General features: G+C 46.7%; 1 protein-coding gene and 1 long non-coding RNA gene across 3 annotated transcripts in view; one reads left to right on the plus strand and one right to left on the minus strand.

Annotated features, from left to right (window-relative positions):
• Positions 1 to 374: 374 nt before the first annotated feature.
• LOC118371079 (neuropilin-1a) overlaps positions 375 to 26,965 on the minus strand; it is an 83,987-nt gene continuing 57,396 nt past the window's right edge. Inside the window, exons 9-25 of the mRNA XM_052483305.1 lie at positions 25,736 to 25,880; positions 18,051 to 18,226; positions 17,616 to 17,771; positions 16,042 to 16,186; positions 12,154 to 12,264; positions 9,833 to 9,880; positions 8,350 to 8,493; positions 8,104 to 8,144; positions 7,335 to 7,800; positions 6,714 to 6,860; positions 6,534 to 6,672; positions 6,354 to 6,402; positions 6,256 to 6,304; positions 5,613 to 5,890; positions 4,384 to 4,480; positions 3,869 to 3,922; positions 375 to 3,616 (exon numbers count right to left, since the gene is read on the minus strand). Of these exons, the coding sequence (XP_052339265.1) occupies positions 3,315 to 3,616; positions 3,869 to 3,922; positions 4,384 to 4,480; positions 5,613 to 5,890; positions 6,256 to 6,304; positions 6,354 to 6,402; positions 6,534 to 6,672; positions 6,714 to 6,860; positions 7,335 to 7,800; positions 8,104 to 8,144; positions 8,350 to 8,493; positions 9,833 to 9,880; positions 12,154 to 12,264; positions 16,042 to 16,186; positions 17,616 to 17,771; positions 18,051 to 18,226; positions 25,736 to 25,880 (2,547 nt within the window). The 3' untranslated portion in view covers positions 375 to 3,314. The remainder of the gene's footprint in view (positions 3,617 to 3,868; positions 3,923 to 4,383; positions 4,481 to 5,612; positions 5,891 to 6,255; positions 6,305 to 6,353; positions 6,403 to 6,533; positions 6,673 to 6,713; positions 6,861 to 7,334; positions 7,801 to 8,103; positions 8,145 to 8,349; positions 8,494 to 9,832; positions 9,881 to 12,153; positions 12,265 to 16,041; positions 16,187 to 17,615; positions 17,772 to 18,050; positions 18,227 to 25,735; positions 25,881 to 26,965) is intronic.
• Positions 10,648 to 12,146, plus strand: LOC127912830 (uncharacterized). Of its 2 annotated transcripts, none has more exons than XR_008083563.1 (3): positions 10,648 to 10,909; positions 10,970 to 11,329; positions 11,450 to 12,146. It is a non-coding gene; the product is annotated as an uncharacterized LOC127912830 (long non-coding RNA). The 2 variants fall into 2 exon arrangements; XR_008083564.1 differs by having other exon boundaries at positions 10,701 to 10,789; positions 11,270 to 11,329.

Genomic DNA, 26,965 nt, shown 5'->3' on the forward strand with positions numbered 1-26,965 from the left:
TCGACTAACATGTACCAAGCACATTGACTCGGTACCGGTACCTCCTCACTATTGTTATTTTATTGTTACTTTTTATTATTTTTTACTTTAGTTTATTTGGTAAATATTTTCTTTACTCTTTCTTGAACTGTACTGTTGGCTAAGGGCTTGTAAGTAAGCATTTCACAGTAAAGTCTACACTTGTATTAGGGGCATGTGACAAATAAAGTTTGATTTGATATCATCCCTTTCCTTCCTACCATATAAACTGGATATTGGCCCTTTAACTGTGCCTCTATATCCTCTTGTGTTATCAACACAGCGCTGCAGTAGCCCACACGACCAGCATGTTGACCTCCAAATACAGTCCTATCAACCACAACCAGAACAATACAAATGTTCCGCCCAGTTTTTTTTAAGGCTTGCTGTTTATTAATCTTTTCCTACAACAGCAAATTACAGAAGCAGTATTGAAAATAAAAGTTTTTTTTTTTTTGGTAAAAAAAATGTGCACAAAATTTGAATGACAGTACAAAACGAAGCTCTAATAATCCAGGTAAATGGGGACATAACTATAGGAATTTTGTATACCTTTTTCAATAATGAAAACATCTCAATTTGTACATTTCTGAATTATATCACAATCTGAAACTATAAAAAAAGAAGAAAGAAAATGAACACAGTTTTTTTCAGTTTTAGATTTTCTTTACAAATGAATGCTATAAACACAAACTTCTTAAATATATTTATCAGTGCAACATTGTTTCTTTTTAGTTTCCACCCTACAGTATCCTTTTCTCTAGTTACCAGACTGTGGATACTGTCCTCAAAGCTGAATGCACAAAACAGTAAGCATTGCAAAGTGGGACATCAAACCTGAAATGAACAAAAGCCAAGCTGAGCATGTGTTCACCACAGCACACGACATAGTACACAGATATAGCAGATGTCCTCCTGTTCAACATCATTATGTCTCTGATTGTTGTGGTGTAGAAAATCCAATGGGCCTTTCCAATGGTCAAGTCCTCCTTAGACCTTTACTCCCCCATCCAAAACTCTTTTGGAGCATTGCTAGATCCATCGGTAGGTCTCAAGAGATTTCAGAGTTTACATTGACGCAAGATATGCAACTTCAGCTGAAAAACATGTATAAAAATGAACCATCAAACACTGCAGTTTCTATAGTCAACCCACCTTCCTCTTTTTGAAATTGCCCGGGAGTCCATTCCAGTCAGTGCAACGCAAGAGATCAATTTCCTGTGAACGTTCATTGAAAAAGGTGTGGATGTGGTTAAAAGGCTGCGGACCGTCCAGTAGTAGTGTGCTGATCACAAACCCCTCCCCAAGTAGAAGAGGTATCCAATCATCCTTTGGTAAAGACAACGGGGGCGAGTGACCTGATTCGCCATGCATGATGACATCACTCGACCGCTTAGCTCTGTACCAGCGTCCTTCCCTTATGACATCCGCCCTGACATCGCAACATTTGGCTGCTACACGTTTTATAGACGTAAACCTAGGCTGTAGTGTGTCCAATATGTGACAACACAATACAAACCTATGATCATGATTATGAAAATCTAACCTGTTGTGGGAACATGAAAGCCAGTTGTGAAAGCTCTAGAGAGGATTTACACGTTGAATGACACAGTGCATTCTAAGTTGCAATGTGTTTTTTGTAGGACAATCCACAATTTGCCTGGGAAAGGAGATACCTAGTCTGTTGCACAACTGAATGCATTCAACCAAAATGTGTCTTGCGCATTAAAGCCCTCTGAAGGGGGCTGCCTTAATCAACATCCACAGCACACAGTTGTTTTGGGGGGTAAACCGCCTTGCTCAAGGGCAGAAAGGCAGATTTCTCCACCTTGTCAGCTCAGGGATTCAAACAAGCAACCTTTTGGTTACTGTCCCAACTCTCTAACCCACTAGAGTACCTGCTACCTATGGAACTAGAGGTGGTCAACTCCACTGGTCAACTCATATAGCTAAAGCAAAGCAAAAGCAATGGTTGTTTTTTTTTTGGTATGCTGGCAGACAGACATTCCATATATCTTCCTCCACTGCTGCTGTTGATATGAGAGAAGAGGACAGACCCTGTGTGAGGGGAGGAGGATAGGGGTGTGTGGCTGCCAGATGTTAATTAGTGTGTTGAAGTTAATAACATGAATACAACTGTTTGTCTTTTTTGATTTGTGTTTATGATAACTTCTTCGTTGTCCCCTCCATGGTGTCATGAATTGGATTGCATCTAGGGAACAGAGATGACATTGGCTGCTCAGTCAGGTTGAACGAGCAAGTCTTCTTTGAACGTGCACTGAACTGTCCTAACAGCGGTCTATCTTCACACAGCACACAGAGTCTGCTCTCTCTTCCGGAGAGCAACGAAATGAAACAATACAACCACAGCACTTCACTCTTCACAACAACAGTCAAATGATTGTATTTACAACACAACCCATTGAAAAAAAGGGATACAGCAGCTTTTTTGTTGTTTTTTACCTTTTACTTTCTTAAAAAAGGGCATTAAAATATATTAAAACTTATATACAATATTATGTGTGTCTGGGACAGAGGGAGAAAAGCGCCATGGAGGGATTGGATTGGATCAGGTTTTGCAGACTTGATTATTAGCTCATTTAAAGCCCCTGCTTTAGTTTTCGGATCATTATCATAACGTTGTCAGAACTTAATGAAGGAAAAAAACGCCAACTAAGGTGTATTAAAGGCACTGTCAGAACCATCTACTGCCAAGGGGTGTGACCGTTACCCTTAACCTCTGATCCGCACCTCTAGACAGAGGCAGAGGGCAGGGGTCATAAAGGGGGGGGGGCACGCCCTGCTTCTATCCCCCCATGTGGCAGTAGTACCAACGACATTGTCAGTTATGGTTCATTTTGGATTTTGATACTTCTCTTTCAACACAAAAATAACAACTTTGATTTAAAATAATAATAACAAAATGGTTTCTTCCTCCCAGAAAATGATAAATACTTTAAACATTATAATCATTAAATTGGTCTCAACACCAGCATCCGATTGTAAAAATGAATGAAAATCAAATAGAAAAATTAAAATAATCATCTCATCATCTGTACAGATTTTTTCTCCTGTATTTAATTTTGTACACAGTGTCCCCTACTGGTAGGTTCCTGTTACTGCAGCTCCTGAGAAAAGCAATGGATCAGTCACAACCTCCCATTGGTTCCTGAACCTGGGCCTCCTCCAATGAGAGGCTTCCGGCAGTCCCTTTAGGCCCGGAAACTTATTGAGTCTTGGCTATGCCTACAGTCTTGTGCACTCCCCACACGCACATCTCACTTCCCCCTTCCTATTCACGCCTCTGTGTATGAGTTCTGTGAGTTGAGTTTGTCCTTCTTTAGCTTGACTCCATCCACCAGCTCAAAGTTATAGTTCTCCAGAGCGGATAAGTTCCTGTCAGACATGTGGCCATGTGAGCAGGCACAGTAGAGGACGACCCCACAGATGGCCCCCAGGAAGACCCCCAGGGCGCTCATAGCGATGATGGTGATGAGGATAGGGTCCAGTGTCTTGAGCATGTTACCTGCCCCGCCACTGACACCGTTCAGGATCTCATTGTTCTCCACGATCTCAGGGAAGTCTGTGATGTCCACAACTGCAGGAGAGAATGAGCAGAAGAGGGTGAGTAGACTGGAGCAATGTGCCCTATAAGGACAACATTCATCTCATATTTGTAGATAGCTGGTGCATATGTTTGGACAAAGCTTTTTTTTGTGTGTGATTATTTTTCAACACTAAATCCCTATGCTGTGTGTAACAGATAAGAGAGAGTGAAGAAGAGGTTGAGCAGTGAAATCTGTGGTAATCTCGTAAACGCTTTGTATCAATATGTAATAGGGTGACTTACGGATTTCATTGAATCTGTCTTCAGGTAGCATGGGCTCTGTAGGAACATCAGGATCTGTTGAGGAAGACAGAGAGATAGTTAGAAAAGTCCTGTCCTCCAGCACAATCATTTCATTCTTTATTTTACTAGGCAAGTCAGTTAAGAACAAATTCTTAATTTCAATGATGGCCTAGGAACAGTGGGTTAACTGCCTGTTCAGGGGCAGAACAACAGACTTATATCTTGTCAGCTGAGGGGTTTGAACTTGTAACCTTCTGGTTACTAGTCCAACGCTCTAACCACTAGGCTACCCTGCCAACCCAACTGAACATGATATAGAGGGCCGGTTTCCGGGACACAGATGAAACAGTCCTGAACAACAAACAAAGCACCTTCAAAGGAGAGTCTGCGTTTTAGTCCAGGACTATGTTTCATCTTTGTCTGGGAAAGCAATGTAGAGGCCTGTAGAGACAGGTGTTCTTTGGTCACTGGCTCAAATCCGGCTTGAACGATCAATGTAGGAAAGAAACACTCACCTTTGCAGTCAACCATGTTCAGATTGTCAAGGATCTTGATATCGTCCACAGCGATATCACCCCAGCTCTTCCTCTCCACCAACCCCTCAATCACCACCTGGGAGAAAGAGAGAACAACCTTTTTGTCAACTTTACAACAACCTCTCAACAACTCATTTCCCAATTTTAAATCACCTCGCTAATCACTAAGTAGCACTAATCAAACTAAACGTGCCCTGCAACTAAAACAGTGTTGAATTTATACATATCAAACGTACATTACATGGTCAAAAGTATGTGGACGCCTGCTCGTCAAACATCTCATTCCAAAATAATGGGCATGAATATGGAGTTGGTCCCCTCTTTGCTGCTGTAACAGCCTTCACTCTGAATCGTCATTGTATGCTGTCGCATTAAGATTTTCCTTCACTGGAACTATGGGGCCTAGCCCGAACCATGAAAAATTGCTCCAGACCATTATTCCTCCTCCACCAAACTTTACAGTTGGAACTTTGCACTGGGGCAGGTAGCGTTTTCCTGGCATCCGCCAAACCCAGATTCGTCCATCGGACTGCCAGATGGTGAAGGGTGATTCATCACTACAGAGAATGTGTTTCCACTGCTCCAGAGTCCAATGACAGCGAGCTTTACATCACTCCAGCCGATGCTTGGCATTGTGCATGGTGATCTTAGGCTTGTGTGCGGCTGCTCGGCCATGGAAACCCATTTAATGAAGCTCCTGTCGAACAGTTCTTGTGCTGACATTACTTCCAGAGGCAATTTGGAACTCGGTAGTGAGTGTTGTAACCGAGGACAGATGATTTTTATGCACTACGTGCTTCAGCATTCCCGTTCTGTGAGCTTGTGTGGCCTACCACTTTGCGGTTGAGCAGTTTTTGCTCCTAGGCGTTTCCACTTCATAATAACAGCACTTACAGTTGACCGGGGCAGCTCTAGCAGGGCATACATTTGACCAACTGACTTGTTGGAAAGGTGGCATCTTATGACGGTGCCACATTGAAAATCACTGAGCTCTTCAGTAAGGCCTTTCTACTGCCAATGTGGTGATTGCATGGCTGTGTGCTTGATTTTATACAGCTGTCAGCAACGAGTGGGGCTGAAAAAGGCAGAATCCATTGATTTGAAAGGGTTGTTCACATACTTTTGTATATATAATGTAGTTGTAATGTATATGAGACATACTACATTGATCTGTCCAATCCTCTAGATCAGAGACTCTCTCTCCATACCTGATAGGGTTTACTGGAGTGCGGCACCAGCACGCGTCCCTCTCTCCAGCGGTTGCCCTGGTGACCGCTGACGGTCCACAGAAGTATGTCGGCCATGCCATCCACCGTCTCCTTCCTCTGTTTGATGTGTAGCGTGCCGATGTGCGAGCCAAACATGTGGTACCAGAACGAGACGCACAGGTCAGACTGACCGACTGTCACCACCGGACTGACCAGCCTAGCAACCTCCGTTTCCTGGGCGCCCGTCGCTAGTGTGTAGATGAAATTACCAGATCCACCTGGATGGGACATGACAAGGGGAAAGGGCCAATGAGAAAAGGAAGATGTGATGTCATCACTATTCAGCTAAAAGGCAGCAGTGGGAAAACAAATCACATAGTGGCAAACCTTGGTTCTGACAGTTAGAATACGTGTGACCAGCTTTGTCTTGAAGGACTTAGAAAAAAAGATTGTGTGTGTGATACAATGTGTCAGAAGACTAGGTCAACTGGATATAAATGACTTCCACAGTTGTCATTAGCTTACGTTGTTGTTGTTGTTGATGTGTCTGTGCCTGTGTGGTCCATGTTGGGTCCAGTGTTGATGTGTCTGTGTGTCTGTACCTGTGTGGTCCATGTTGGTTCCAGTGTTGATGTGTCTGTACCTGTGTGGTCCATGTTGGTTCCAGTGTTGATGTGTCTGTGTGTCTGTACCTGTGTGGTCCATGTTGGGTCCAGTGTTGATGTGTCTGTGTGTCTGTACCTGTGTGGTCCATGTTGGTTCCAGTGTTGATGTGTCTGTGTGTCTGTACCTGTGTGGTCCATGTTGGGTCCAGTGTTGATGTGTCTGTACCTGTGTGGTCCATGTTGGTTCCAGTGTTGATGTGTCTGTGTGTCTGTACCTGTGTGGTCCATGTTGGTTCCAGTGTTGATGTGTCTGTACCTGTGTGGTCCATGTTGGTTCCAGTGTTGATGTGTCTGTGTGTCTGTACCTGTGTGGTCCATGTTGGTTCCAGTGTTGATGTGTCTGTACCTGTGTGGTCCATGTTGGTTCCAGTGTTGATGTGTCTGTGTGTCTGTACCTGTGTGGTCCATGTTGGTTCCAGTGTTGATGTGTCTGTACCTGTGTGGTCCATGTTGGTTCCAGTGTTGATGTGTCTGTGTGTCTGTACCTGTGTGGTCCATGTTGGTTCCAGTGTTGATGTGTCTGTGTGTCTGTACCTGTGTGGTCCATGTTGGTTCCAGTGTTGATGTGTCTGTGTGTCTGTACCTGTGTGGTCCATGTTGGTTCCAGTGTTGATGTGTCTGTGTGTCTGTACCTGTGTGGTCCATGTTGGTTCCAGTGTTGATGTGTCTGTGTGTCTGTACCTGTGTGGTCCATGTTGGTTCCAGTGTTGATGTGTCTGTACCTGTGTGGTCCATGTTGGTTCCAGTGTTGATGTGTCTGTGTGTCTGTACCTGTGTGGTCCATGTTGGTTCCAGTGTTGATGTGTCTGTGTGTCTGTACCTGTGTGGTCCATGTTGGGTCCAGTGTTGATGTGTCTGTGTGTCTGTACCTGTGTGGTCCATGTTGGTTCCAGTGTTGATGTGTCTGTGTGTCTGTACCTGTGTGGTCCATGTTGGTTCCAGTGTTGATGTGTCTGTGTGTCTGTACCTGTGTGGTCCATGTTGGGTCCAGTGTTGATGTGTCTGTGTGTCTGTACCTGTGTGGTCCATGTTGGTTCCAGTGTTGATGTGTCTGTACCTGTGTGGTCCATGTTGGGTCCAGTGTTGATGTGTCTGTGTGTCTGTACCTGTGTGGTCCATGTTGGGTCCAGTGTTGATGTGTCTGTGTGTCTGTACCTGTGTGGTCCATGTTGGTTCCAGTGTTGATGTGTCTGTACCTGTGTGGTCCATGTTGGGTCCAGTGTTGATGTGTCTGTGTGTCTGTACCTGTGTGGTCCATGTTGGTTCCAGTGTTGATGTGTCTGTGTGTCTGTACCTGTGTGGTCCATGTTGGTTCCAGTGTTGATGTGTCTGTGTGTCTGTACCTGTGTGGTCCATGTTGGTTCCAGTGTTGATGTGTCTGTGTGTCTGTACCTGTGTGGTCCATGTTGGTTCCAGTGTTGATGTGTCTGTGTGTCTGTACCTGTGTGGTCTATGTTGGGTCCAGTGTTGATGTGTCTGTACCTGTGTGGTCCATGTTGGGTCCAGTGTTGATGTGTCTGTACCTGTGTGGTCTATGTTGGGTCCAGTGTTGATGTGTCTGTACCTGTGTGGTCCATGTTGGGTCCAGTGTTGATGTGTCTGTACCTGTGTGGTCTATGTTGGGTCCAGTGTTGATGTGTCTGTGTGTCTGTACCTGTGTGGTCCATGTTGGTTCCAGTGTTGATGTGTCTGTGTGTCTGTGCCTGTGTGGTCCATGTTGGGTCCAGTGTTGATGTGTCTGTACCTGTGTGGTCTATGTTGGGTCCAGTGTTGATGTGTCTGTACCTGTGTGGTCTATGTTGGGTCCAGTGTTGATGTGTCTGTACCTGTGTGGTCCATGTTGGGTCCAGTGTTGATGTGTCTGTACCTGTGTGGTCCATGTTGGTTCCAGTGTTGATGTGTCTGTACCTGTGTGGTCCATGTTGGTTCCAGTGTTGATGTGTCTGTGCCTGTGTGGTCTATGTTGGGTCCAGTGTTGATGTGTCTGTACCTGTGTGGTCCATGTTGGGTCCAGTGTTGATGTGTCTGTACCTGTGTGGTCTATGTTGGGTCCAGTGTTGATGTGTCTGTACCTGTGTGGTCCATGTTGGGTCCAGTGTTGAGCGTGGGTGTGCCACTGGACTGTATCTGCCATCTGAAGCCGCTGTCCTCTGAGGTCCAACCGCAGAACGAGGGGTCGTTGGCCCAGCCAAAATCACACGCAAACCACAGGAACGCTGCAGAGCAGGGGACAGATCACAGGTCAGTCTGTCACATAGAGACACACATAAACATTCTAGATTCTGTAGTAGGCCAGACCACAAACTGGTTGAAATAGACCATTGTATAAACATGACTCAGAGGGGATTTGTGATAACCTGAGGGCTCACTTGATTAGATACAGCGAATGTTGTGGAGATTATTTATTTGGGTAAATCACTAGAGGGAAGCAGAGAACTGTGAAACTCAAATATCAGAAGAAAGGGCTCTTGAGTTTCATAAAAAACCTATGAGACACAGCGAGAGGGAGAGACAATGAGAGGAGGGTAAATCCTTCCAGAATAGGGTGGATGGGGGGTGGGACTTTGCACGGAGATGTTGAATAAATCCAGTTAATGTTCTCTTTTAATAAACAGAGCGCATGAACAGGATATGCTCATAAAAAAAGATGTACAATGACAATAAGATAGCAGGAGGAGAGAGAGAGAGAGAGAGAGAGAGAGAGAGAGAGAGAGAGAGAGAGAGAGAGAAAGCGAGTATGTGTATGTGTGTGTGTGTGTGTGTGTGTGTGTGTGTGTGTGTGTGTGTGTGTGTGTGTGTGTGTGTGTGTGTGTGTGTGTGTGTGTGTGTGTGTGTGTGTGTGTGTGTGTGTGTGTGTGTGTGTGTGTGTTCACAGCAGCCTACTGAGGGAGATGACTTTATAATGAGCCCCCCACACACACACAGAGCTGAAAGGCCTTCTGAGAGTACAGTATGTATGTAAGAGTGGGGCAATGGGGAGCTTCGTTTTGTTATCAAATTGGATAAAGAAAGAGACTTCCAAAGAAGCAGCACAAGGGAGATATGTTAAGGATGTCAGCTCTGCCTCTGAAAGCCTGTATATCGGTGTCTGTGCAAGCGCTAAGGCCCCAGCTCTCCAAAGAATAAAAAATGTGAGCCAATATTCCCTTTAATAATCTCTGGGTTTTAACTAGTTTCTGCAGGCAGCAGAATATATTTACCCATTAAACACAAAGGATGGAATTCCCATGTGGAACCACATTTCAGGCACACAGACACATTTTTTTCTGAAGAAATCCTGTTCCCAATTAAGAGGTTTTTGGTTTTTCCGTTCTGAGGAGGATTGGAGCAGGGATAGTGACAAGCTCTCTGTAAGATGAGCAGCCCCACAGTTCACATCTGATGAATAGCAGAGGACAGATTTTTCTTCAGTAGACTACTACTGGAAAAAAAACGATTTCCACCCACACAACGAATGCACCTCACACACATGGATTCTAAGCCCCTCACACACGCATACAATCACACAGACACACGTCTTGTATACAGTACATTGATAATACAATGGGTCCTAACCTGGGATGGTGTCCACATCTGTCATAGCCTCTGGCATTGTGGTTCCACCTGTCAGAACAACACAGTGTTAGCACAGTTAGCCTAGCCGTAGCCTGGGAAATCCCAGACATAGGGCAACCGCACTAGGAACATTGGTTACATTGTGGGAGGCGACCCGTCTGTCTAGAGAGACTAGCCTAGCCATAACACATAACAGTGTAGCATAGTTAGCCTAGCTGTAAAACATAAAACATAGCATTGTTAGCCTGGCCGTAACACATAACAGTGTAGCATAGTTCGCCTAGCTGTAAAACATAAAACATAGATAGCATAGTTAGCCTAGCCGTAACACATAACAGTGTAGCATAGTTAGCCTAGCTGTAAAACATAAAACATAGTATAGTTAGCCTAGCCGTAAAACATAGCATAGTTAGCCTAGCCGTAAAACATAGCATAGTTAGCCTAGCCGTAACACATTAAACATTATTCTGGTGCCAAACGGATGCCCCTCCTTCTATGTCTCTTTACTCCTACCAAACACATCCACACTCCCTCTTTCACTATATGTAGGACCAGGAGGGAGCGAACCAGAGTGACTGAGAGTGCCATGCACATCACTGATCACTGGAGACTGCTGTGCTGAAATGGGGCTAGGAGAGAGGAATAGCCAAAGGGAGAACTCCATGGCCGTGTCCCAAATAGCACCCTATACCCTATGTAGTGCACTGCTGCTGACCAAAGCCCTATGGGCCCTGGGGAAAAGTTGTACACTATAAAAGGAACAGGGTGCCGGTCGGGACATATCCATAGGGAACAGCAACGCATAGAATGGTGGAAGTCAGGGGCAGTAAGGCAGGTTATTATCAGGTTAGTGGAGAAAGAGGCCAGGCTAGAAAGAGACCAAGGCTGCTGAGAGATAAAAGGCTGAGAGGGAAACACAGCTGGGTGGGGGATGGGAGGAGGAGGAGAGGAAGACAGGTGCAGGTGAGAGGGAAACACAGCTGGGTGGGGGATGGGAGGAGGAGGAGAGGAGGACAGGTGCAGGTGAGAGGGAAACACAGCTGGGTGGGGGATGGGAGGAGGAGGAGAGGAAGACAGGTGCAGGTGAGAGGGAAACACAGCTGGGTGGGGGATGGGAGGAGGAGGAGAGGAGGACAGGTGCAGGTGAGAGGGAAACACAGCTGGGTGGGGGATGGGAGGAGGAGGAGAGGAAGACAGGTGCAGGTGAGAGGGAAACACAGCTGGGTGGGGGATGGGAGGAGGAGGAGAGGAAGACAGGTGCAGGTGAGAGGGAAACACAGCTGGGTGGGGGATGGGAGGAGGAGGAGAGGAAGACAGGTGCAGGTGAGAGGGAAACACAGCTGTGTGGGGGATGGGAGGAGGAGGAGAGGAAGACAGGTGCATGTGAGAGGGAAACACAGCTGGGTGGGGGATGGGAGGAGGAGGAGAGGAAGACAGGTGCAGGTGAGAGGGAAACACAGCTGGGTGGGGGATGGGTGGAGGAGGAGAGGAAGACAGGTGCAGGTGACAGGGAAACACAGCTGGGTGGTGGATGGGAGGAGGAGGAGAGGAAGACAGGTGCAGGTGAGAGGGAAACACAGCTGGGTGGGGGATGGGAGGAGGAGGAGAGGAAGACAGGTGCAGGTGAGAGGGAAACACAGCTGGGTGGGGGATGGGAGTAGGAGGAGAGGAAGACAGGTGCAGGTGAGAGGGAAACACAGCTGGGTGGTGGATGGGAGGAGGAGGAGAGGAAGACAGGTGCAGGTGAGAGGGAAACACAGCTGGGTGGGGGATGGGTGGAGGAGGAGAGGAGGACAGGTGCAGGTGAGAGGGAAACACAGCTGGGTGGGGGATGGGAAGAGGAGGAGAGGAAGACAGGTGCAGGTGAGAGGGAAACACAGCTGGATATGGGGATGGGAGGAGGAGGAGAGGAAGACAGGTGCAGGTGAGAGGGAAACACAGCTGGATATGGGGATGGGAGGAGGAGGAGAGGAAGACAGGTGCAGGTGAGAGGGAAACACAGCTGGGTGGGGGATGGGAGGAGGAGGAGAGGAAGACAGGTGCAGGTGAGAGGGAAACACAGCTGGGTGGGGGATGGGAGGAGGAGGAGAGGAAGACAGGTGCGAGGGCAGGTCAAGTGTGAGGGAAGATGTTCGGTTGAGGGTGGAAGACAGGCTCTGAGGTGCACGAGATAAGGTTTCTCATTAGGTTGTAAAGGGGTAAAGATGGGGTTGCAGGTGCAGGTGATTAGGTGTGTGTGTGTTTACGTAGGTATGTGGGCTTAGTATAAAGGGGGTAGAGGAGTAGGGGAGGTAGCAGTCTCATGAGAGTGATGTTAGCACCTGTCACTTCGTAGTCATCACCTGTTCCACTGTGGCAGCTGGCTTGGTCATCATCACAGTCGTCTGAAGGGGCGGTGGGTGGGGCGGGCGTGGTGGGGGGGATTGTGGGAGCTGCGGAGGAGAGAGGGAGAGAGAGGGGAAGAGAGAGGGGGGGGGAGAGAGAAAGTTAATGTTAATCTTGCATTCAGCTGCTCCTTTGTAGGGTTTGCGGTGTCACATACTACACATACACTACGCACATACACCACACACATACACTACACACATACACCACGCACATACACCACACACATACACTACGCACATACACTACACACATACACCACGCACATACACCACACACATACACTACGCACATACACTACGCACATACACTACGCACATACACCACACACATACACCACACACATACACCACGCACATACACTACGCACATACACTACACACATACACCACACACATACACTACGCACATACACTACGCACATACACTACGCACATACACCACACACATACACTACACACATACACCACGCACATACACCACACACATACACTACGCACATACACTACGCACATACACTACACACATACACCACGCACATACACTACGCACATACACTACGCACATACACTACACACATACACTACGCACATACACCACACACATACACTACACACATACACCACACACATACACCACACACATACACTACACACATACACCACACACATACACCACACACATACACTACGCACATAAACTACGCACATACACCACACACATACACTACACACATACACCACGCACATACACCACGCACATACACCACGCACATACACTACGCACATACACCACACACATACACCACACACATACACCACGCACATACACTACGCACATACACTACGCACATACACTACACACATACACTACACACATACACTACACACATACACTACACACATACACCACACACATACACCACGCACAAACACTACACACATACACCACACACATACACCACACACATACACTACACACATACACTACACACATACACCACACACATACACCATACACATACACCACACACATACACTACACACATACACCATGCACATACACTACACATATACACCATGCACATACACCACACACATACACTACACACATACACCACACACATACACTACACACATACACCACACACATACACCACGCACATACAGTACACCACGCACAGACACCACGCACACACAGTACACCACGCACATACGCCACACACATACACCACGCACATACACTACACACATAGAGTACACCACATACACTACACACATAGAGTACACCACATACACTACGCACATACAGTACACCACATACTCTACACAAATAGAGTACACCACATACACTACGCACATACAGTACACCACATACACTACACACATAGAGTACACCACATACACTACGCACATAGAGTACACCACATACACCACACAAATAGAGTACACCACATACACTACGCACATAGAGTACACCACATACACTACACAAATAGAGTACACCACATACACTACGCACATAGAGTACACCACATACACTACGCACATAGAGTACACCACATACACTACACAAATAGATTACACCACATACACAACACACATACAGTACACCACATACACCACGCACATATAACACGCACATACAGTACACCACGCACATACAGTCCACAACACACATACAGTACACCACATACACCACGCATACAGTACACCATGCATACAGTACACCACGCACATACACCACACACGCAAACATATACAAACACATACAAGGCAGGCCATGCCCGTGGATTCAATCACTGAGCTATTAACAGCCCCCTTTTATCACGATACAGAGGAAGTTTAGTGTGAATAGAGCCGGTGGATGCTGAGGCTTTAGGTTTGTGTCCCAAATGGCACCCTATTTGTGAACTACTAAATTGTGAACTACTTTTGACCAGGGCACTACTTAGGGAATAGGGTGCCATTTGGAACCGAAGCTAGATTTGTGTTTAGACTGGAGATCAGATGCATGGGTCTAGAATTGGGCTGGAGGCTGGGCCCCACCCTGGCCTATAATTAGGGCCCACTGGCCTCGTTGGATGTGGGCAAGGCCGCAGTTCTGATCCATGCTCCGCTAACACACAGCCTGGATGTGTTTACCCTGACAGAGTAATGAGTGGGCTTTCCCAGGACAGTGAGAGGGAGGGTGGGAAGAAGGGAGGGGGATGGAGAGAGAGGGAGATTGAGAGAGAGAGAGGGAGATGGAGAGACAGGGAGATGGAGAGAGAGGGAGATGGAGAGACAGGGAGATGGAGAGAGAGGGAGATTGAGAGAGAGGGAGATGGAGAGACAGGGAGATGGAGAGAGAGGGAGATTGAGAGAGAGGGAGATGGAGAGACAGGGAGATGGAGAGAGAGGGAGATTGAGAGAGAGGGAGATGGAGAGACAGGGAGATGGAGAGAGAGGGAGATGGAGAGACAGGGAGATGGAGAGACAGGGAGATGGAGAGACAGGGAGATGGAGAGACAGGGAGATGGAGAGACAGGGAGATGGAGAGAGAGGGAGATGGAGAGACAGGGAGATGGAGAGACAGGGAGATGGAGAGAGAGGGAGATGGAGAGACAGGGAGATGGAGAGACAGGGAGATGGAGAGAGAGGGACATTGAGAGAGAGGGAGATTGAAAGACAAGGGGAGAGGAGAGAGTGCACGTGTAATCTAGAATTCCCCTCTGCTATATGAAATATTAGTGATCAACCTCTGTCAGATTCAGGGTGGAGGGGTCATTGACAGGGTCAATGCTCTAGCTGGAATTGATCTGAATTTATCTGTACTCCTGGGGCTTAGCTTACACACCACCACTCACGTACCTGTGTCTGTATTTGTGTGTGTGTCTGTGTGTGTCTGCATCTGTGTCAGTGTGTGTGTGTTTTTGAGTGTGTGGTGGCATTAACAGTGAAAACAAGCATTATCATCCTTCTAAAGTCCCGGTGGGACTCCATGGCTTACACAGGGCTGCGCTCGCTACAGCCCTGAAATCCAATATGTAAATCCACTTAGGCCTGGCCCGCCAGAGCATGTTCTCATAGCAGGGAGGGGAGGGAGGGAGAGAGACGACAGAGAGAAAGACAGGTGGAGAGAGAGACACACAGAGAGAGAGAGAGAGAGAGAGAGAGAGAGAGAGAGAGAGAGAGAGAGGGGGGCGAGGTGAAGAGAGCGAGACAGAGAGAGAGCGAGGCAGACAGAGGGGAGAGGAGAGAGAGAAAGAGGAGAGTGGCCCCAGAGAAAGGATGGAACAGGGACTGGAAGAGGTTGGCAGTAATCCTCAGGGCAGATGGGGTTTCATTTGATCCCATGTAATATGTATGAGCGGTCTTGCTTCAGGAATGGCTTTGATGCAGCATGCATGGAGACTGGACAACTGTCCCTCTCAGGGAGAGATAGAGGGGCCTATTGGGCCCTGGACAGCTGTTGACTCCACGTGGAGAATCCTTCTAAGCATCTTTAAATACCCCAACCTTGACAAACACCATGTATTCAGTCGTAGAACTGTCATCACACAGATGACAGAAGATGTGTGTGTGTGTGTATGTGTGCGTCAGTGGAGGCTGCTGAGGGGAGGACGGCTCATAATAATGGCTGGAATAAAGTCAATGGAATAGTATGAGCCACATGGAAACCGCATGTTTAATGTGTTTGATACCATTCCATTGACTCCATTCCAGCCATTATTATGGGCCGTCCTCCCCTCAGCAGCCTCCACTGGTGTGCGTGTGTGTTTGTAGTATACATGTGTCAACAATTAAAATGTGTGTGTGTGTAGGATTCCATTTGCGGCCTACCTTCGATCTCACAGCCCAGGAGCTCGAGGCGCAGGCCCATCCCAGCAGGGGTGGACCGCTCTGGGTAAACCCTGATGTATCGGGTCAGCAAGGGCTCCACGGTCCTCAGCTCTGGTGTATCGTAGTTCTGATTCCCCTCGAAAATCTGTGGAGAGGACCACCTGTGTTAGTTCATCGACAACAGCAGAGGAGAAGTGCTACACCGTACACACTGCAGCTGAGAGAGAGGCTGAGATAGGCCGATACAGATACAGAGAGAGACAGATACACACAGAGAGAAAACGAGAGAGAAATGTTACTGTCTGATAATGTCATTGCTCTCTCTGATGTCTCTCTCCTATCACAGAGACCCTAAGGCAGACGTATTCCTTCCTTTGGAAAATGAGCAGGGCTCGAGCAGGGCTGAGAGAGGGGAGAAAACAATGGAAGATGGACCAGATTTCTCCGGCTGACATCTAAAAAGCACTGTCGGTGGGACTGTAAACGAGAGCCCGGTGGCTACAACTAGCACCTGCCGCCCCAGCAGGACACCGCGGTCAAGGGCAGCCTCAGCTCACTCTGTCTCGGCTCAGCCTCAGAAGTACTCTATTTAGAGGAAAGAGAGAGGCTAGGGGCCTTTTTCTTTGGGAATAACGTAGCGAAGGGGTAAGACAGAGGGGAGGACTAATGCTTTCTCGTCGCTCAGCAGCTCTGGTCTTGTCATCTGAATAAGACAGGAGGATTCTGTTTGGGAATAACAGGGGTACACGTAGAGGCGAGGAGATGAAAGGACAGGAGAGTAGAGGAGAAGAGGAGAGGTAAAGGAAAGTAGTGGAGATGAGGAGAGGAGAGGTAGAGGAGGGGACAGTGATGGAGTGTAGTGGATTAGTGACCATTAACACTGGAACACGTCTTGTCTGTCTTTGATGCTCGGAGGTTCTTAGGGAAAGAGGGAGAGATGGAGGAACGAGTAGGACAGGAAGATGCCCAGCCTCTCACTCCTTCAGAAATCAACCATTAGGTGATCTGGAACACACTTACACCACATCCTGGCGGAGAAAGTTGTAATTGGGGACAGGGCTGTAGAGGTACTTCCTGGAGGTGTGCGTCTGTGTGTGTGTGTATGTGTGCGAGGCGTGTGTACGGTGTGTGTGTAAGGCGCTGTGTGCGCGTGTGACACACTCAAAGCATGCCGACGGCGGCAGATGCATCTAGGGTCGTTTCTGCGTGTCACACGCGCTCTCTCAGCTCTCCTGCCTTCTTCTCCTGCTCTCTTGAGTAGAGTACCGATTCTACTGTAAGGCTTGAGCAGCAACAGCGGAATACTGAGAGGATAGACGCTAGGCAGCGGTAGGTCTAGGAGAAACCTTACAGATGGTTATCCTAATGTGCTATGAAGTACTACCCAAATGGACTCCATAAATGTTTCAACATCCACGGTACAAAGAATGGGTGAAAACTGACTCAACGTCACTGGTATTCAGTTTGGAACATGGAAATAATTTCCCATTAGATAGTCAACAAGACCCTACTTTCTGTTAACTGCTCAACATGGTAAACACAACAAACAAACAACCAATGAAAACGGCTCTGACCTTTGGCTTGTTGCCGCTGGCGTCCTGGACCATCTTCCAATCAGATCCGTTGTTACTGTATCCCAGTCTGAACTTCTTCACGAACACCTTGTTCTCTCTGTGTTTCCCTCCCTGGATGATGAGCCCTCGTACCAGCTTCTCCTCCCCCAGGTCCACCTGCAGATGAACGGAGAGGAAACACGTTATAAGCAGTTCATAGACACTCATGACAGGCTCATAATGCATTATACCTGTATGCCGTAAGTAAAGTGTTTCCAAGCTGTTTATTTGTAATCTCATCATCATTTTGGCCAAATTCTTTGTACATAAAGGTAGGATATATTCTCAGAAAATATGTTATATGAACCAATGATATTTCATAACCATCGAACCTATCTCTAATTGAAAAGCCCGCCCAAAAACATAAGAATAGTCTATTAATATAGTTGATCTAACCTGTAGCCACTCTGAGGTGAAGGGCTGGGGTTGGGGCAGCAGGGTCCACCCGGAGCGGCTGGTCAGCAGGCGGGCGTTCTCGGGTACCCAGCTCCGGTCCGTGTGGGACGAAGCTGTGATCTGGGCATCAGTGATCAGGCCCGATACCATGCCAAGCATGCCTGAACATGGATACTCTGAGAGGGGGAGAGAGAGATAGAGGTTAGCATAAGTCTTTCAATGAGCAAGAGGGATTTGAGAGAGAACCTGAGGGGGATATTTTATCACCAGTCCGAGGAGGTTGTTTTCCATGGTTTATGTGTTAATAGGGGAAAAGAGAGGGATGGGTTGAATGACTGAGACAGTGAGTGATAGTGATGGTGTGAGAGAGAAACACTCTCTCTTTGTGATGCCCCTTTCTCTCTCTCTCTCTCTCTCTCTCTCTCTCTCTCTCTCTCTCTCTCTCTCTCTCTCTCTCTCTCTCTCCCCCTCTCCCTGTCTCCCCCTCTCTCTCTCTCTCTCTCTCTCTCTCTCTCTCTCTCTCTCTCTCCCTCTCTCTCTCTCTCTCTCTCTCTCTCTCTCTCTCTCTCTCTCTCTCTCTCTCTCTCTCTCTCTCTCTCTCTCTCTGTCTCTCTCTCTCTCTCTCAACCGCTTGAATACTAATATCTCCGCCTGGAGTGTTTGTCTCCCGTCATCCAATTAAAACTCTCCCTTCCTTCAGCGGTCATTTCTACCTGGGAGTGCTATTCTTTCATCTTGAACCCCCTCCCTCCCTTCATCCCCACCGTCCCCCCTTTCCTTTTGTCGTTCTATACCTCTGCTCTAATTTAGCCCTGTGTTCTCCGAGCTTTCATCCCGAATCTGTGTTCGTTCATTTTCGTCCCCTTGAGTGCCTTGTGCATTCTACCTTTCATTTAACCTTTCATTCTACCTTTCATTCTACCTTTCATTCTACCTTTCACTCTACCTTTCACTCTACCTTTCACTCTACCTTTCATTCTACCTTTCATTCTAGCTTTCATTCTACCTTTCATTCTACCTTTCACTCTACCTTTCACTCTACCTTTCATTCTACCTTTCATTCTACCTTTCATTCTACCTTTCACTCTACCTTTCATTCTACCTTTCATTCTACCTTTCATTCTACCTTTCATTCTAGCTTTCATTCTACCTTTCATTCTACCTTTCATTCTACCTTTCATTCTACCTTTCACTCTAGCTTTCATTCTACCTTTCACTCTAGCTTTCATTCTACCTTTCATTCTAGCTTTCATTCTACCTTTCATTCTAGCTTTCATTCTACCTTTCATTCTAGCTTTCATTCTACCTTTCATTCTAGCTTTCATTCTAGCTTTCATTCTACCTTTCATTCTAGCTTTCATTCTAGCTTTCATTCTACCTTTCATTCTAGCTTTCATTCTACCTTTCATTCTAGCTTTCATTCTACCTTTCATTCTAGCTTTCATTCTACCTTTAATTCTACCTTTCATTCTACCTTTCATTCTAGCTTTCATTCTACCTTTCATTCTAGCTTTCATTCTACCTTTCATTCTTTCTTTCATTCAACCTTTCATTCTACCTTTCATTCTACCTTTCATTCTAGCTTTCATTCTACCTTTCATTCTAGCTTTCATTCTACCTTTCATTCTAGCTTTCATTCTACCTTTCATTCTACCTTTCATTCTACCTTTCATTCAACCTTTCATTCTACCTTTCATTCTACCTTTCATTCTACCTTTCATTCTACCTTTCATTCTAGCTTTCATTCTACCTTTCATTCTAGCTTTCATTCTACCTTTCATTCTACCTTTCATTCTACCTTTCATTCAACCTTTCATTCTAGCTTTCATTCTACCTTTCATTCTAGCTTTCATTCTACCTTTCATTCTAGCTTTCATTCTACCTTTCATTCTAGCTTTCATTCTACCTTTCATTCTACCTTTCATTCTACCTTTCATTCTACCTTTCATTCTACCTTTCACTCTAGCTTTCATTCTACCTTTCATATGCCCTAACTGCTTGCTGGCTGTTTTGCACCTTCCGGCTCAGAAAAATGTTCAGGCAATGAATCCACACACAGGCTGTGACTGTCTTGTCTGTCTCCTGACTGACCGTCTCTTTCCTTTCCACCCACTTAATCAAAAGAGTCTGCAGTGACTAAGGGGTAAAAGGAGATATATTCTTGGAACGTCTGCGACTGTATGAACTGTATGAAACTCAGTGTAACAACTCTGTCAAGCAGAACAAGGCTTCATTCAATCTTTTCCATCGTTATCACAGTTCCTGTTCAAAACAGAGAGGAATAAACTAGTTCTACGTGACTCCCAGGAGACCCAAACGAGTCCAAATCGAATCAGAGAGAGCGCCGTGGTTCCTCAGGACAGGACCAAACGCTCACGGGGAGATTTGTCATCCGTTTGAGGCTGAGAATTTCTCTTTCGTCGCCTGCCAAAAGCCCTGTGAGTGTGATCTCTGTGATCTCTGATGGAGCCATGTCAGTGGGAAGCTAAGGCACTCCACTGCGGTGGGCTCACGCTCTCGCTCTTTGAAGCGGATGGATAAGAGAGAGTTAAGAGAGGGGGGTTTCCAGGGGGATTTGGACGTTTGGGTGATCAGAGCACCACAGGTCATCTGCTGTGGTCACGAGCTTTTAATGCACCTCAGTTGGAACTGTTTTGGGCGGCACGCACACCGGACACACCCATAAACCGACAGCGCGTGTGTGTAGTGGCACACCACTGCAAGGGGCAAGGCTAAGCAGGGTAGCCTAGGGTTTGGCTGGGGAACTCTGTGGCTAAACACACACATGGGCTTATTTACCAATAGAACAGCCGAGAGTCAGCAGTCAGAAGTGATGAGGTTAAGTTATTAATATGAAGGTGTGTACAGTATCTCCAAATGCAGGGCACATCTCATGTGCAAAGACCAGATAAGATTAGACACAACCTGAAGGCCCTCCCACTGGGCACAAATGTCAATTCAACGTCTATTCCACGTTGGTTCCATGTCACTTCATTGAAATGGCGTGGAAACAACGTTTAGTTCAGTGGGCTGTTTCTCTGTGGGCTTAGAACGGACCACTTTGATATCTCCTAAAAAGCAGGAATGCAGGACTGAAAGCAGCCTTAAAGCAGAACCTCTTGAACCTGACCAGAGAATTACAGGATCACGCTCTCTCTCTCTGTCTCTCTCTCTCTGTCTCTAACTGTGTCTCTCTCTCTCTCTCTCTCTGTCTCTCTCTCTCTGTCTCTCTCTCTGTCTCTCTCTCTTTCTCTCTCTCGCTCTGACTCTCTCTCTCTCTCTCTCTCTCTCTCGCTCTGACTCTCTCTCTGTCTCCTCTCCTCTCTGAGCATGTACAGAACATCCAGCTGGCAGTGTGATCAGAGTGGTGCCCTGCCCGCCGTTGGCTGATGAGGTCACAGAGTGGCGCTCCCTGCTCCTGTGATGTGTCTGCAGTGTGTGTGTGTCCGCAGTGCGGTGTGTGTGTGTGTATGTCTGTACGTGTGTGTGTCTGCAGTGCGGTCTGGTCTCACATCCAGCTGTGTGCCAGCAACGCACTGCCCTCTGCATATACACTCATACAAATGCACACACGCGCACGCAAACACACAAACGCACAGACACGCACACACAAAGGCACGAGCTCTCACACACACTAACAAGCACAAAAAACGAACACATACGAAAGCTAGCGTACACAGACAGACTCGCAGACCAACAAATGCACACACATACATTAAGCCCGTCACAATGCCATAAAATAAAGAGGTGACAAAGAGGTAGAGATGCTGTGAACCTGACCACAATCAAAGCCCTGTAGTGGGTGGAAGGTTGCCAGCATCACGCTGATGAAGATCACTGCAGACTTTGTGGACCCAGCAGGGGGCTGAGACTGAGGGGGTTGGGGAAAGGACAGAGGGTAGGACAAGAGCCACGGAGACGGTGTGTGTGTGTGTGTGTGTGTGTGTGTGTGTGTGTGTGTGTGTGTGTGTGTGTGTGTGTGTGTGTGTGTGTGTGTGTGTGTGTGTGTGTGTGTGTGTGTGTGTGTGTGTGTGTGTGTGTGTGTGTGTGTGTGTGTGTGTGTGTGTGTGTGTGTGTGTGTGCGTGTCTATGCAGGTGGTTGCAGTACTCAGCTATGGGAAGTCGCTCGCCTGGCCCGCTAAACTACTCTGCCTGTCGGCTCTGCCTGTCATCCATATTGAATGAGGTACATCTAAACATCAAGTAACATCAATGCGTAATCATCTTCATGCGCCTCTCCTTCATAATGTAGAAGGCAGCACTCGCCTCAGAGTAAACCCTCTCTCACTGAGCTCCCACTACTGTGAGTTAGGGAGACACCAAAATGTACACCTTAGTCCGGGGAAGGGTCATGTAATTTGTAATCGTCGTAATGCAATATTACTCAGGGTTGGAGAATGAGTTGCTTATTATAGTATCTCATGTGTGCCCGATGCTGCCCCTCATCCTTGATTCTCTGCTGGGCGCGCAATATCAAGTGCACCTAGTGTGGTCTCAATCAGCCTGCCCTGCTCTTATTGATGTAAACCCTACTGTGCTGCCTAACCAAGGACTGTATTGTGTGAGGTGGCATTTCAGGAGGCGAGTTCATTTGTGCAAAAAACGCAATATCTGTGCTCACATACTAGGCCTACTGATGTACTGTTCAGTTGGAGAGAGAGAGCGTGAAGATGAGAATCAGGAATGAAGGTATTTATTTGATTTATTCTGGATCCGCATTGGCTGTTGCCAAGGCAGCAGCTACTTTTCCTGGGGTCCAAAGCTTGCTACTGATACGATTGATTTTAATACAAATGAAATAGATCTGATTATATAAAACGATCTATAATTGCGCTTTAGTCCGCAATGCTTTATGCTAGAAACAAGCTGTAAAATGCCAGGGAAAGACATGAAGCCAATGGATGTGGGATATACTTGGATTGTCTCTATGACTTTCAGAGGCTGCGCTGCAACCTTCTATAGCCGAGGAGCAGTGGTGTGGTGCTCTTTTTTGGGGGGGTTTAGGGAGTCTTAATTTCTCGATCAAAGTTTGTACCGACCGATTGAATATCACTATGGAATAGGTGCATAACATGCATCCTCCAATTGCCACGTCTGCCCACCTGCCCACACGTCTTGTCTCAGGAGCATTTTATAACCTCAAACACCAAGTTAGGCATTCCTCGTTTCAAAGTAGGCCATCATCTGTCAATGGGTGAATGATAATTCTTCCTGTTTTACAGGTGAAATGCCCAAACTGCATGCCAGTCACTTGAAGTCAATCAGTTTCACGGGAAGATGCATTTAGAGCTTCTAGAATGACTGTTTCTTGAGCGAATTAAAGCAGATGGCGTGAACAAACGACTATATTAGCATTTCTCGTAGGTCTATTTTGATTCAATCTAAGTATAGCCTGTAGTGTGTGCACTGTTGAGTTTTAACGATTGTCGAAAGAATATTGGACTATTCAGCTTCAGACAAGAAATGACTGAAGAGGTGTTTTTGGTGTAACATACTGTAATATAGTCCAACTACATACAGTATGCTACAGTAGGCCAATATGGTATTACACTATATATACTATATATATCAAATGAGTGGATTATGCTATTTCAGCCACACCCGTTGCTGACCGGTGTATAAAATTGAGCACACAGCCATGCAATCTCCATATACAAACATTGGCAGTAGAATGGCCTTAGTGAAGAGCTCAGTGACTTTCAACGTGCCACCTTTCCAACAAGTCAGTTTGTCAAATTTCTGCCGTGCTAGAGCTGCCCCGGTCAACTGTAAGTGCTGTTATTGTGAAGTGGAAACGTCTAGGAGCAACAACGGCTCAGCCGTGAAGTGGCAGGACACACAAGCTCACAGAACGGGACCGCCAAGTGCTGAACCGCTTAGCGCGTAAAAATAATCTGTCCTCAGTTTCAACACTCACTACCAAGTTTCAAACTTCCTCTGGAAGCAACCTCAGCACAATAACTGTTTGTCGGGAGCTTCATGAAATGGGTTTACATGGCCGAGCAGCCGTACACAATGCATAGTGCCAACTGTAAAGTTTGGTGGAGAAGGAATAATGGTCTGGGGCTGTTTTTCACAGTTCGGGCTAGGCCCCTTAGTTCCAGTGTAGGGAAATCTTAATGCTACAGCATACAATGACATTCTAGACGATTTGGTGCTTCCAAATTCCGAACCCCATTGAACACCTTTGGGATGAATTGGAACGCCTTCTGCGAGCCAGGCTTATTCACCCAACATCAGTGCCCGACCCCACTAATGCTCTTGTGGCTGAATGGAAGCAAGTCCCCGCAGCAATGTTCCAACATCTAGTGGAAAGCCTTGACAGAGTGGAGGCTGTTATAGCAGCAAAGGGGGGGGACCAACTCCATAGTAATGCCCATGATTTTGGAATGAGATATTCAACAAGCATGTCCACATACTTTTGGTCATGTAGTGTACTGGATATACCGATCTGCTATGTAAAATACTAATGAATTACTTTGTGGTCTTGTGAGACATATATTCAGCAGTGCTCTAACTTTACTAAATGAGCACCATTGTGAGAGGTGATACTCTTCTATTTGTAATAATAATAAGAAGAAGAAGTGATGCGTAGGACTATTAGATGAGGGTTGATGAGGGTATAACCCTTGATGAGGGTTATTTTGAGCGATTTGAGCGCCCCGCTGAAAGGACAGCTGTGGTCAGGTATCGTTATGAGTTCCAGTGCGCAAGGTGTTCCGTTGAATTTTCTGAACATAATGGAAGACGCGCAGTGAATATGGATCCTAGATGTCATTGGTGTGATGAGGTTCATGCAGCGCATCAGTTTGTCTGCACACACAATAGAGGTGGTACGTTTCTGTAAGCTAAGCACTCGGAACAGTAGGGCGATTTCAAGTGGGTCGTACAACACTGCTTTGAGGACAGACTGTTTCAGCAACCCCTGGTAGAGTTTTCTGTCTGTGACTGTTCTTGTTTCGGTCGGATTTGGCGCGCTCAAAGTGGCGTTTGCAGACACGCCTACAAGCCATAATTACCCAATGATATGTGGCTGCTATGTTAAACAATGGAATGGCTCAAATTCATTGATGATCAGATACTTCAGTTGTAACTGGTTCTGTTGCGCTCCATTTAAAAAAATATATATATTTTTTTACAGTTGATTGACGACTTTAGTTCTGTTACAAACTTAGACTCCCCTTTTTTTTAAACAATAGCCTGCATGGAAATGTTCATTTCATAAGAGATCCGATTGTATCCAGGTATCACTCATTATAAATGATATACAGTCCATTAATAAATCATTTCAGCTACTCTTCTAGATGAGGAGGAAAATATCACCCAGGTACATGAGAGATGAGAGGCCTAAACAAATCGTAAAGGAGCACTTAGATACTCATTTTACCGAAAGGTCAAACAATATACCATCCACCAGCAGTGACTTGCATGCATTTGAATGTTAAACTAACACCTCAAATGTCTTTATCCTTTATTTAACTAAGTCAGTTAAGAACAAATTCTTATTTACAACGACGGCCTAGGAACAGTGGGTTAACTGCCTTGTTCCTCAGCAGAATGACACATTTTTACCTCCCAACGCTCTAACCACTAGGCTACCTGCCGCCCCTATGTAACGCTAAGTGACGCTAAGTAGCGTCTGGCTGCCAGACAGAGAGATATAGAGGGATCTCCGTGGTACTGACCTGATATTTTACAGCCGTACACCTCGAAGCGCAGAGCGATGCCTGTTTCCCAGGCGACGGGCCGGATCCGGACGTAGCGGGTGAGCGTGGCTTTGGGAAGCCTCTTCCTGGTGACTTCAGTGGGGTTGGTGTTCCCTTGGAAAACCTGGGAGGAGAGGAGCTGTTCATTATTCACAGAGTTTGTTTAGTGTAGTAGTAGAGCCACCAGGAGAGAGGCCTACTGGGCCAACTGAGGCCTTGGCCTCGCCTCACACAGTGCTCCAGAAACAGAGCTCAATGACGGGGCACAGGCCATATGCAGGCCAGCCTCCCTTCATTGTTCGTATTAGGCTACTGTCTTTAGACTATATACTATACACTGTATCATTTCCTGAGCATGTACAGAATATGGAAATGACTGTTTCATACTTAAACATCCTACGTTTTTGATATGAACCATATTCACCCCAGTTCATAATGCACCAACTATTGTGATTGTGACCCAGCTGCAATTTCAACCATATACAAACACCTTCACCCTACAGTTGTATCCAACTGTGACACGCACACGCTGACAACACCCTACAGTCCATCACACATCACCCTGGCTAAGTCTCACTCTGTAGGCATCCGGTGGTCCGGTGGTGTTAACCCCGCGGCAGGAGAGTGCTAGCCAAGCAGTAGCGGTGTGTTGCGTGGCAGTACAGCTCATCTGGGCTGAAGTGAAGGTGAACGGAGGCAGCGCTAAAACGCCAGCAGGCAGGGCCAACGGGACCATTAGTCTGCCCAAAAGCCTCTCTATCACTGTCCCTACATCCCTCTCTCTGTTTCCTGGGTAATGGTTGTCAACGGAGTCATCCACTCTCCTATATGTCACGCCGGTCGGCGCTCCTCTCTCTCTGGCGCCTCTGTCGCACCAATAACTATTAAATGGCTTTTTTTCCAGCTAGCTAGCACCATCACCATCCCACTACAGCTTCAACCTGCAGGCTCAGCACCTAGTAAATAGGACCTACTACTCACAAAAGCACTTTAGAGGCCGGAACTGAGAGACAGGGCTTTTCACATCACCTTGCTTTAAAAAGAAAACGGTGTACTTTGGAGAGGTCGTAAAATAATTGGGCCTGAGGGGCAGGGGGAGGGGGTATATATTACAGACACAGACACAAAGAGAGCTGCTCTGGCCGCTATGGGGAAAACATGGCTGCCCTTGTGAGTAGCACACACACTATGGTGACTACCTACAGGTTC

The sequence above is a fragment of the Oncorhynchus keta genome, chromosome 28 (assembly GCF_023373465.1).
Source record: "Oncorhynchus keta strain PuntledgeMale-10-30-2019 chromosome 28, Oket_V2, whole genome shotgun sequence".
NCBI classification, from domain to species: Eukaryota; Metazoa; Chordata; class Actinopteri; order Salmoniformes; family Salmonidae; genus Oncorhynchus; species Oncorhynchus keta.